Source organism: Athalia rosae, chromosome 3 (genome assembly GCF_917208135.1).
Source record: "Athalia rosae chromosome 3, iyAthRosa1.1, whole genome shotgun sequence".
NCBI classification, from domain to species: domain Eukaryota; kingdom Metazoa; phylum Arthropoda; class Insecta; order Hymenoptera; family Athaliidae; genus Athalia; species Athalia rosae.
The window spans coordinates 7588321-7601113 of record NC_064028.1 but is presented as its reverse complement, the minus strand read 5'-3'; the positions used below and the strand labels follow the sequence as shown (position 1 = coordinate 7601113).

Sequence of the window (12793 nt, the reverse complement as noted above, 5' to 3'; positions counted from 1 at the left end):
CCCGTAATTTTACTGAATATTCTGCAAATAACCGCCGACAAAAACGCTTCGAAATTATCCCTCTAGCTATCATAACCTCCGAGCTAAAATTCATGGAAAAAGGTCAACCAACTGCGCTCGACCACCGAATCTGTGTCATGCTCTCACTCTTGACGAAGACTGTACCCAAGAAATTCTATGCTATGTGTGTGATTTTGTACGGTGTGCGTATTTAAACACTTGCTCACCTGTGATCATCAAACACATGGGACATATTTATTTGAAACGCTCTCACAAGATTGAAGAATTGGAGTTATCAAATAATTCATCAATGAAAATGTTCTGATTTTTTAGAACCAGATTTGAACATCTGAATTTCTATTAATTTCATTTGTTTCATAGAAAAATTTTTGAAGATGTGAAGCAGGGGTGTGTTGCTGAAACGACAATCATATCCAAAGAGTTAGGAGAACCCTATCTTTGCACTAGCGATTGGTGTGGTGCTGTATGCTGAGCTATAAGCTAACGATCGCAATTAAAATCTGACAATTTTACCCGTTGCCTGTCTGATGACACAAGATCAAGGATATGCAGATATTATACAACCTTCTAGACTTCGCATGTAGTTGATTAATTTGGATTTGTGTTTATTAACTTCAATGACACTCTATCGTCTGCTGACTTAGTGCTTCTGCATTTTTGCTTTGGTCAGATTCTCATGTATGTAATGAGACTCCACGATGAAAATAATAGCAGTAACTTTTTGCTATTGTTATAAATACTCGGCTTAGTTACACATCAACGATTCGTTCTTGCTAAGTGATATAAATATCCTAACGATTATCCATGGTAAAAAAAAGCTTTTTGCCTGAATACAACATTGGAAATTATACTCCCTATTAATTAATGGTATTCTTTGGTCAATAAACGTGGCAGGTGCTTTTTCAAATAGTTTCACCTTGCATTTATATCTCTGGCGGCATCTAGTGCAGGAGGTTCCTTGATTAAATATATGTACGCTATGCAATTTATCTGTCTGCGTCTTCTTTGGAATAGCTTAGTAAAATTCATAGGCCTTCCATACGTGTTACTCAAACTTATCGCAAGTTGCGTGCAGTTGTAGGGAAGTGTCTAGCAACCATTTCCTTCACCTGCCTCATTCAGAGCCCGCACTCCAATCCTATTGCACTCTCCCTCACTATACATTCGCTATTCTTGTTCTATCTCTGACTCCGTCTTGCTCCAAGCCTCTCCCTCTTTCTACTGCTTGCCGTTGCTGCTGCTGCTGTTGCTGCTGCTGCTGCTGCTGCCCTGTTATATAAGTCTGTTCAAGGACGTTCCTCTGCCAGCCAGCGAACTGCATACTTTAATACCTACCTACCTATCTCTACCGTCTCGCTGTGCTAAACAGAGCTTTGGAACTTAGAGTCTCAAGTCCTCGCACGAGTCTTTTTGCCAGTATAGATTATTGTAGCTCTTTTCTCGCACTTCATTGCGTGAATAATTTTTATTCTATACTTGGATCAAAGGCTTTTACAAAGGAACAAGGAAAAATTCTTTACAAAACTTCTTCTAGCTTCTGGTATTTTGCTTGATTATCGCTGACGTGTTGTTGAAGTTATTTTATAGCATAGTCAGTCAGGATGTCCTGACCCACTACACTGATATCGAGACTGATATCTGTGGACTTGGCGGCTTTCGACAGCCATGACCAAATGAAAACCGTTTAAATTAATTGCGTTATTGCAGATTGTATTTCCGAAATTCATTTTAAAAATTTCTTCTGCAACCATCCAATTTGAAAAGTAAATATATGAAAACAATGTTTTGCGCATGAACGTCTTCCAGATTACTCGAATAAGAAAAAAATAACAGTGTAATAAAAAAACGTAGAAGTAAATAAAGTGAAGAATAAGAAGAGGGGAACAACCTTTTCCTTCACCTGGTGGCCTACTTATTTCATACTTTACTTATAATTTACAGAATTTTCTTCCACTTCAGGTCGTAGATTACGTTGTATGATTGAATAACAATGATCAATACGACAAAGTGTCTCAATTGATTTAATTATAAACTAAAAAAAGTTGGAAAAAAACAAAATGACCACTAACGATTTTTAGATTCTTCTATTTCCGTTCTCTCTTTCGGCGTTGCTGCATGGCACAGCTGTGGAATAATTTCGTTAATCATTGTTGCGTGCGAATACTCGGTACCGGGGAATAATAAAGTATAAAATGATAGGGAATACAATGAAGACCTTGGGGATTCCCCTCGTCGGATTTCGCCTAGGCACCTGCCTGCCTGCACCACCTCTCTTATTCTTAGCCCGCCCGCATCGCCTTGATCACCTTCGCAAATTTAGATCCCCCGACTAAACTATAAAAAGGGGATACGGGAGATGAATAAATTAACCATACATTATACATCTCTCTCCCTCTCTCCCCTTGTGTCATAAATAATTAGCTGTAAAATCTACTACAGCAAATGATGATGTTGGACACTGTAACAATAAAAAGCGGATTTCACGCCCTTTACGTAGGTAATGAAATGGACATTCACGATAAATTTGAATTGAAAATCCGACTTGAAATTGAAAAACTGTAAAGCTTCGATGAAACTGCTATAAGTATGATACAAGAATTCCATCTACATAGATAAAGAGATCGTGAGAATGGAATTTCTAGAATAAAAAATTATTTCATCATTGGAAAAATATTTCATCGCGTTAACGTTAAAAACTTTAAAGCGCATAACTTTTTTTTTTATCGTCTGATCCACTTTACCCTCGTACCGGTGCAGACTGCGAACACGAACCAGAGGTAGCTGTAGCGGCAGCAGAAGCAGAAAGCAGAGCCTCAATATTGATCGCAAATTGCACCCTTTTGGTACGCGCGCGGGGTTGTAACACGGCTAGACTTAGTTAAACCGTTGAATGTCAAGGTCACGCGCCTATAAAGGCATTCTCCCAACTTTCAGCTAATCCACCTGCACTAGATTTTTTGTACTCCTACACGGATCTCCATCTAATTCTCACCCTTGTATACTTGCGCAATAAAAAGGCTTAAAAAGAAAATTTAAAAAATCAATCCCTCTAAATATGAGTGACGTGACTCGAAATAGCGCTATATATGTATGTATGTACGTGCAGTTGGTATATACCCATATACCGATGGTACTTAGCAATTACTTTTTTCGGTCTACACGGAATTTGCGACGGGGGTGGTTTTTCGGTCAGTGGAAAAATATAAATTTTGGCTGACCACGTTATGTAGTAAATGAGTTTTCTATTTACCGCATATAGGGGACGTATCGAAGTGTACGTTACAAAAAGAAGGAGAAAAAAAAATACACCTACGATATATAGTAAACGAATATACAGAACTACTGGGAGAATCGGGAGCGCGGGGAGGAAAACTCGGTCAAGGGCTGCATCGGGATTGTAATATACGTGGTGCATGTATAACGTAGGAATATAGTTATATACCATGTACCGTGCATGTAGTGACTCTCGTACTGCACTGAGACTGCGCAGGGAAATTCGCAACCCTGCAAATACAACCCGTCCCTAGCTGCCTGGCCCCGCTGCCCGTAACCTTGCACCCATTTGCACCCGGGTGCAATCCGCGTAGTTTCGTCATAACCATCCGCCCTCAAACGTGGAGTTGTTCCCGTTCCGTTCTCCCCATCTTCTGTATACCGATCTCTCTCTTAGTTCGGATACTGCGTAGCCGAAGGTTCTCATATCAGAAAACGCCCCCGACGTTCTACGTCGCGTAATGATTATCTCATCTTTATTAAGTTTCTTCATCATCGGCTCAAATCCACCTGCTTCGGTACGATCCATTATACACATCTAATAATTTTAATCAGTGATACTAATTCGTGTGATATCTCCTAATAAACTATATAAATACGCAAAGATTAACGAATCAATAATAATATTGTAATAATTGATCAATCGATTGATCAAATCGTTGAAATTTCCATCACGCAACCCCCTTAAAAAAAAAAAATAGAACGAAATTTAAACGAATTCTCTCTATTCTGGAGTTTGAATCTAGCGTGTATGAAAACTTTGAAATTTGAAGATTAAATTTTTCTCCCGTTGTTCTTCTCATTGAATTATTTCCCGAGGATAGAGTGATGATGTTCGCAAAGAGAAGGTGCAGTGGACGGATTTAATCTTACCATTATGGTAGATAAATACCAGTTTAGACTTTGATTCCGTTTCCTCGCTCATGTATGCGTCTTCTCGGTCGTCGAAGAGAGAAATAAATAAGCCCGTTTTTGCTTTATTGCAACGAGTAGGTATATCAATAGCTCTCTCGTTACCTTTTTTTTCTTTCAATCCTTATTCTTGATTTCTTCTCGAAAACAAAAAGTAAAAAATAAAAAGAGACATTTTTCTTCTCATCTTGATTCTGCTGCAACTTTACTGCAACGATATACGAGCTCTCTTATATGCACTTTACACGTATAGCCTTGAAAACCCACTGCGATCGTCAAGGCCGGGAATATCTTGAAACGGATTAATGACGTCTGCTGCTTTTTACTTAATTTTTTTTCTTAATATTAGTACAGTAATTTCCGTGTTCCAAAATTCGATTTTTGCTGTTATTATTTTCACGCGTCAAAACGAGTTTTTCGAACCATTGAAATGTTGTTGTTGTTTTTTTTTTCCTTGGTTTTTCGAAATAACGACGGTTGCTTTTTCGGACAGGGTAGTCTGGTTCCTTTTTTTTTCTTCATTCTTTCCAGTTAGGTTTGTCACGTTCGAATTTTGTTCTCGTATGATACGTAGACAATAATAGGTTTGTTTGGAGATCCGTTATGGTTTCGTTGCAGTGAACAATAATTAGCTTTAAAAATGCAGGCTTTATGGCCGAACAATACTTCGTCAAATTGACGTGGTCTTGTTCGCCGCTGGTGCAACTTTCGAAGGTTCTTCTAAAAAAAAAAAATTATTTTTTTCTTTCATTTTTTCTTTGTATTATTCAAAACTCGCGCAGCTGCCGCTGCAGCTTTTGCTGTTCGCTTTACGCCCCATCGTACCAAGAGTGAATTTCGTGGTCTCATAGTTTTTCTGAATAATTTCGCTCGTATGGTGTAGCGTTAGAAGAGAAACGCCCGAATTCCGTCACGCGAATAACGCGAAAAATGATTTTAAAAAAATATAACATATATTAACCAGAGCGCAGTGCAGCATCGACGTTATCGGTTTATACATACGTACATATTTGTGTATCGTATTTATACCAACTCTGAGTAAATCCCTTCATTTAATCGTGTTTAATTTTTCAATACGCGGTTTTCTCCATTATACATACGTATATATAACGATGCACAATTAAACGTACGCACATATACCTTGTTATACATACGTCGTCGCGTCGGGTTATTGGCGGATAGCAACGAACGGCTCTTTCCACTGCTGCGTTGCAACGGGCTCAACTGTGTGCAGTATACATACGTGCATAAAGAGTGTACACGTATAACAAAAAATATAAATAAACTTGGCGGAGGTCAGAGGCGATCGAGTTAACGTTAAAATTAACGTTATTATTAATGCAAAGTACGTATAGTACGCGCCGATTCTCGCTCCTTACACTCGACAATTTTTTTCTTTCCTTTTTTTTTTTTGCTTTCTCCTTTTCTTTCGATTCATCAATCGGCACACCTGAATTGTCGAGATCGTTGTACTTGGAGTCTATCGTTCGTAATCTTATCTATATATTCCGTCGATTGTTACAGCGAGAAAATACAGCAGAAAAGTTTGGAAATACGGATAAAAAAAAATATCCACGTATACGTATTATAACTTGCATCATCCCGGCAACGGAGTTAACATTATTCTCATAATTTTTTTTTTTTATTAATATTTCGTTGCTATTGAATAAGTATTTGATAATTCGACTAATTGTGCTTTCGGTATTGTTCGAAATGCTCCGCCGGTTAACCCTGAAGACCTTAAGTAGCTCCCCACCTTTTTATGTATAACTTTTTTATGTGCGTTATACGTATGTACAGTTAATTGCATCGATGCTGCACGTGTATACGCGAATGAGCAAGGTGTTCAATTATTTCATATTTCTATATACCTATGTATTATTCATCCGCTTTCGTCGCGTGTACGTATATATTTCTCTTTATTTATTTCGTCTTCGGTTTCTCTGTAATATATTATTCATATATATATATATATATATATAAATCGTATGTACCGTACATATGTGGATATATTTGGTTTGCGGTTTGACGATGCAGTCGCGAATGGTTCGGCCCAAAGATTGTTGCGCTGGACTGGTCTCTTCGCGGGTTGCAGAAAGAACTGCAAAAACTAGACGTTCCCTCTTAGGATCGCGAATCTGTAGTATACGAACCTTGAATTTAACTTAAAATATATCTTCTTATATGGCGTCTTTTACCACGGCTTCTCAGACTAACAGAATATAAATGTTCGTTTTTTCTTTTTAATCTCATTTTTATTCTTATTAAATATCGGAGTTTTTTTTCGTCTACGATTTTTGGCACTTTGCGAGTGATTTTCTTTCGGTTTTTTTGTGGGGAACTTGGTCACCTGTTATTGCAGAATATGAAAGGAAAAAACCAGCGGCCAAGGAAAAAAAAAACCGAAAATTGCATTCCATTCGCGAACCGCAGTTCCCTTTCAATCTTCGCAGACATAAGAGATATGTAGATACAATGCCATGCACTAGAACTTGACTGTGCGAATTTTTCTTCTCTTTCTAATCCCGATCCTCCATTTTTCTTTTTCTCTCTTTCTCGGTCGGTTTACTCTTGTTCTCCTCTTCATCTCCCAGTTAAGAGCTTTCGCTCTCCGGCGTCGCGACGACGAGGACGACGACGACGCGACTACGGACGGTGAGCAGAACGACGAAACCAACAAACGGGGAGGGCCGTTTCGCGGCGTTCGTATTTCGCATTTCGCATTCGACGACGACGACGACGACGACGACGACGACGATCGGTCGGTCGGGAAAGTCGTAGAAGGTGGAAGAGAGACAAGCACGGTACGAAGGGGCGGGAGGGAGGGAGTCAGTCTGAGCGGGAGGGAAGAGCGAAGAGTAAAGGGGGAAATAGGGAGGAGGGATATTCAGAGTCACTCAGTCAGTCGGTGAGTGGAGTTCGCGGCCAAACGCCGTCAACGCGCGCGCCTATCGCAAGCTACTGCATCGTACGACGTCCCCTCGTCGCGTTTACTATTATAACAAAAGTGCATTGCCTCGGAAGAAGTCAAGATTCGCGTTCGACATAAACAATAATAATATTCACACATATCTAAGTGTACGTTGCACGTACGATTTTTATTAACTACAAACATCGTTCATTAAAAATTCTAAGAGGATTCTATTTTCAACGTCAACGTATACATATCTTCGCTTCTTATTTTTTTTTTTTTACCTTATTATTATGGTTTGAAAATTGCATTTCCGGTCATGATCACCTGAACATATACCTACGTATACCTCTCGTTTGTCAAACGGGTAAACGTCTGATTGAATTTTCCTTCAGTTTTTCGAAATTTATCACTTTACACTGCTTCGCTTCTCATTTTTTCGATCTTTCGTTTATTGAAAAATCAAAAATCATCGCATCGAGTCGATGAGCCGTTGCAAATTGCACCATCAAATTGTTACAATCACATTATTTTTTGTCGCGAACTGAAAAAAAATTTCAACGGCAGATTTTTTTAATTTTCTTTGCTCGTTTTGAAAATCTAAGAATAATGTAATTTCGACGAGAAGTCGAAAGACTGAAAATTTTTGTACCAATTTTCTCGGAAGTTTTCGATTACTGATTAGCTGCACGTGCTGCAGCGGTTATCGTGGTATTATAAATACAAAAATTCACCTTGCGACTGCAGCGATAAAAATTCTCTACTTTTTTTGTTTCTTTCGAAAAGAACCCCATCCATATCTAAAGAATTATGCGGGGTGATTTATTCATTTGATTATTCAATGTTCGCTCGATGTGCGTACGGTATATACGCGATATGTCGCGTGCTGCACTCGTAAGAAATACTGCATAATATAATGCATTTCATTTAATAATGTACACGCACACAGCTACTCGACCTTAGACTATTTCAGGATTCTGTGTCATTTTCATTCTCTGAATAATTGAATAACTTCACTTCATAGTTATCCATATCCCGCTATAGTATACCGCAGTTACCGTCACCATCGTAGACCCGGTCAATATACGTATTGCCGCAAGAAATTTATTCGAACATTCGACAGAAAAAAAAAACCAAAAAACAAAAAAAAATAAATAATTCTCATCTCAAAGATGAATGGATCGAAAACTAGTGGGAATTATTAGAACAATCCAGTTTTATGGTCGAATTTCTTTTTCAAGGTCCGTTCATTTTTTTCCCTACGATTTCGTTCGACGTTTCTACACCATTTTTTGTAACAATCAACGTTCTTTATTCGATGATATTCGATCATTAGTCATTTAATCAATTTGTCGAAAGACACGTTATTGCACTGTTCGCATAAGTACACCTAGAACACATCGATTCGACTGTTGAAATATTATAAACGTCGCGTGTTGCGGTTCGTTCGTCGGCCGGCCATTGCTCTTGGCATTCGCCGACATCCTCCGCCCCTGCAATTCCTGTTGCCCTTTTACCGCCAAGAATTGACCTTTTTTCACAGTTGATTAACAACGAACTTTGGAGAACCATCGACCTTCCATTTTCTTCCCTCACCCCCTTTCTAATCCTCGATACTCATCGCGATTTTTTACAATACAAAATTCACCTACGCTCTCCTGTGCACCTCTGTACACATGCAAAAATTTCGAGAGGAAGTTCGCCCCGCCAAACGGTATTTGTTTTTTTCTAAACTCATTCGCTGCGCACACATACAGTGTGCATATATATGCAGTTTGGTCTCACCTTTCACACACACGTACTTGCCGTTCCTTTTTGTTTTTGCTTCCTTTTTTTTAATACTTTTTTGTTCTTGTTTTTTTTTGTATTTTCTTCCTTTTTTTTTTTCCTCTCTCTCTCTTATCCGGTGCAACAGCACAAGAGATGCGCGCGGTACGGGCTAAAGCTGCAGCGGCTGCTGCTGCCGCCGTTCGTTCGTCGGTCACCTTGAGGATCGTTGCGCCGCTCCGTAAACAAGAATCGTATCGCTTTTATATATCCCGCGTGTTAAACTGCAGATCGTTATGACGATGCTGCCGCCGCCGCCGCCGCCGCCGCTGCTGCTGCTGCTGCTGTTGCATATGCGATAAGAATGCAAAATTAGATCCACGATGTTAACGATTTCCTTCATTAATAAATCGCTCGAATTATCGGAAATAAAGGAAAAGAAAAGGAAGCGGATAAAAGTCATCGCGACTTCGCGGTGCAGATTTTTTTTCCCTCCCCTCCCATCTCGATTCAAATATAATGTCTGCACGGGATGCACTTGAGGGAAAAGAAAAAAAAAGCGAAACGGAATATGACGTTCCGCCGCGTACATGCATATTTCATATTTATTTACTGCGTGTAGGTATAATACAGAAAAATATCACGAAAATACCTAAGGAAAAAAACCAGATATTTTCTTCGAAAATAGAAGAAAATGAAAGAATTAAGCTCGCGCGGTTTTTATCACCGCGTATATATTTCATATACACATTATAAAAACGTCGCGACGTGTTTCTCGGCGGGCAAACGATGCCGACTTCCGGTTCTGCGATGCACACTTCGTAGGGTAGAACTCGCATCCGTTAAGTAGGTAAAGATCTGAGAGATTGCAAATGCAGTACACTCGGTATATTCATATATATATATATTTTGAAACTTATATATTAGTCGGTGTATACCCATTTCCATTATTTTTTACTGCGCGATGCACTTCGCGATTCTCGCATTTGCAAAAAAATTGGTCCTGGTGTAAAGCGGAACAAAAATTAAAAAAAAAAAAAAAAAAAACTTTTTCACCACCTATACAGGCATCTCACATCCGCTCCGCTTCGTTTTCGCACGCTTTTTGACGGGTCGTTAACGGAATTCCAAATAACTTTTGAATAAAATTAACAAAGGTGAAATAAAACTGTAGAATCCTTTGAAATACGGGTGCAAAGTATATAGAGGGGACGTTGAAAGAGTTTTATATCACCGACTTCCACGAGAAAAATGATTATAACGAAATTTGTAATCGGGGCATTGTTCGAGGATTTTTTATTCTCTTTTTGTTTTTACGTTTTTTTTTTTTTTTTTCTTCAACTCGTCTGAAGTAAAAATCGTTGATCTAGAGGGCGGAGAGTCTCACTCGGAGAAGGTTGTAGGAATTCCCAGACGATGACCGGGCGGATAATAGAGACAGACAGACTTGAGTCAAACTCCTGAATGTGCGTTTGTTCGTGTGCAGAAGTGTGTTTTTCACCTCCTGCAGTTGCATCTTACCTTATCCCACCCACGCCCGTTTTAATTCCACTTCTTTGCTTTTCAGCTCACAATGAAAGGAAGATTTTTGAATCGCGAGACCCGACCGGACCCCTCGCCCACCCCCCTCCTCTCCGACACCCTCGCGCTCTTGCAGTCTGCGACTTACAAAAAAAAAAAAAAAGAAGATTTTCTCCACTTCGTTACGTGGGAGTTTTTTTTTTTTTTTTTTTTTTCTGTCATTCATTTTTAATATTTCGCATTTTACAATCGACGATGATTGACGCGTTGCGTCGTCTCGGTGTCTTGGCTCTCGTTCAAACGCGCGACGTTTATTATATTTCGTTGTTTAACCCGCGTTGCACGTACGAAATATCACAACGTATGAATGAAACTGTTTTTTCTATTCCACCCTGTAGTTTTTCTTTCATCGAGATTTGAAAAAAAAAAAATTTCCCAAAGATTTACGAACGTTTCGATTCATTAATTCTTTATTTTTTTTTCTGTCCCATTTGAATCGTGCAGAGTGTCGTCTCGAGTATCTCATTGATCATCTGAGCGTGAAGCCAAAGATAATTAAAATTAAAAGAAAAAGAAGAAAAAAGGACAGAAAGCGGATAACAAAAGAATGATTAAACCATCGAAAAAGGGAAAAGAAAAAATGTAACCTTAACGAAACCAAACTTGATAACCAAAATATAAAAGAACGCCGAACTTATAATTGGGAGTGGTATATAAATATTAAGAAAAACGAAAGAAAATATGAAAAATGATGACAGTTGTGTACTCTGGAAAAACAATTAATAATCGCAGTGCATTGGTAAAGGTTTTCGCGAAATAAACGGTGTGAATATAAATACATATACATATATATATATGTGTGTATATTTATACAATTCTGGTACACGGATGTAACAGAAAGGAACCTGTACCCCTCAAGGATTTAATTATAAAACAAATAAAGCCGAAAGAATAGAAAATAAAAGGAGAACAAATTGTTAAAAGTGGCTGCCAAAAAAGAAGAAATCAAAATGATGAAAAAGGACAAACCAATGATGTCGGTCACAGCCATCATTCGTCAGGGTGCACAAGCGCAGCATTGGGCACGTGCCGGAAACCCTTGTATGTATTTCTCAAGTTTAATTTCCATGAAAAATTTGTTGTAACGATGTCTCCTCTTCCAGCTGGGCAGCGTTCGCACATCATTTCCGCTTACGTTATCCCGTATTTTGCGGAGTTGTTGTTGTTTTTTTTATTTTCTTTATTACTCCAATCGTCGTCGAGCGTCACACTAGACGCAGACACCTACTAGAAATTAATCATTGAAATTAGAGTGCGGAGTAAGAGACAACAAATGACTCATCCGCGTAGTGCGCCTAATGCTTCCCTATACTTCGTTATATATATATATATTTTTTCTTTCTTTCTTTCGTCTCGGTTTTTTGCCCCCCGCGGACTATGCAAACGGTTGTATACGAGTATCGCAGCATACCATTTGGTACACACAGTAGTTGGGTCGGTACGTCGACTACTTCTCTCCACTGCTAGTATACTCTCTGCAATTTCGTTAACACGGTTAAAGGCAACCGCGGAGGTGAAGGTCGTAGGAAGAGTGCCGGAGTCGAGCGATAATTGATGACGAAAGTGGCGATGGGGTTGGATTAATATTCGCAGCTACCCATGTACATAGGCGAACGTATACGGGTGTATCGACACCGGGGGTACTCACATGTGGAGGTAAAAACGTGAAAATTCGTCGATGCGCATCGCGCGTCGCCTAGTTCATGCGGAGGACGATCATTTAATGGCGCACTTTTTAAGCTCCCATTTTGTCGAACCGTCCACTCTAATTAGCCCCAGGCTCCGTGTACGGGGTGGCTTTTTTTCCACATAGAAAACAGACGAAAGGTCGCTCAACGGGAATACGAATGTAGTATAACGGCACCTGTGCGCGGATGACTTTTGATTAAATTTTTGCGAGGGTGCGAGTCGCGTGAATTTTTTTTCTTTTTTCTTTTCTCTCATTTTTTTATATTCCTTTCGCGAAATTGCTCAATTATTGTACTCGTGACACAGATTTGAAGGGCTGCCCTACGAAAGTATTCGTCGCGATACATGTGCCACATGGTTTGCGTACGCACATCGCTTCGCACAATGCTTGTATGTATGATACCGAGTTGCATAGTTTGCACGAGGGGGCTTGAGGAAGAGAGAGAGAAAAAAAAAAACAAGGGAGAGAGAAAAAAATTTACTGGCAGACCTCCAACCGACCTTGTCTAATTGCGCCGGTCTCGCAGGACAAGGGCAAACTATACGTTGCACGTATGTACGTACGTACGATATACATGCGCGGTATACAATCACCTATACATTTTCATTGACGTTCTCTCTCTCTCTCCACTGATGTGC

General features: G+C 39.3%; 1 protein-coding gene across 6 annotated transcripts in view; it reads left to right on the top strand.

Moving 5' to 3' along the window:
- Positions 1–12793, top strand: part of LOC105689964 (retinoic acid receptor RXR) — a 32280-nt gene that overhangs the window by 607 nt on the left and 18880 nt on the right. For 2 of the 6 annotated variants that reach the window (XM_012407385.3, XM_012407376.3), the window contains exons 1-2: positions 7121–7284; positions 10910–11506. The exons of 1 other annotated variant lie outside the window; for it this stretch is intronic. In XM_012407385.3, the coding sequence (XP_012262808.2) occupies positions 11416–11506 (91 nt within the window). In that variant the 5' untranslated portion in view covers positions 7121–7284; positions 10910–11415. Of the gene's footprint in view, positions 1–3643; positions 3813–7120; positions 7285–7341; positions 7365–7440; positions 7485–10909; positions 11507–12793 lie in introns of those variants that run through there. 3 more of the 6 variants (XM_012407380.3, XM_048652423.1, XM_012407378.2) reach the window with 3 other exon arrangements.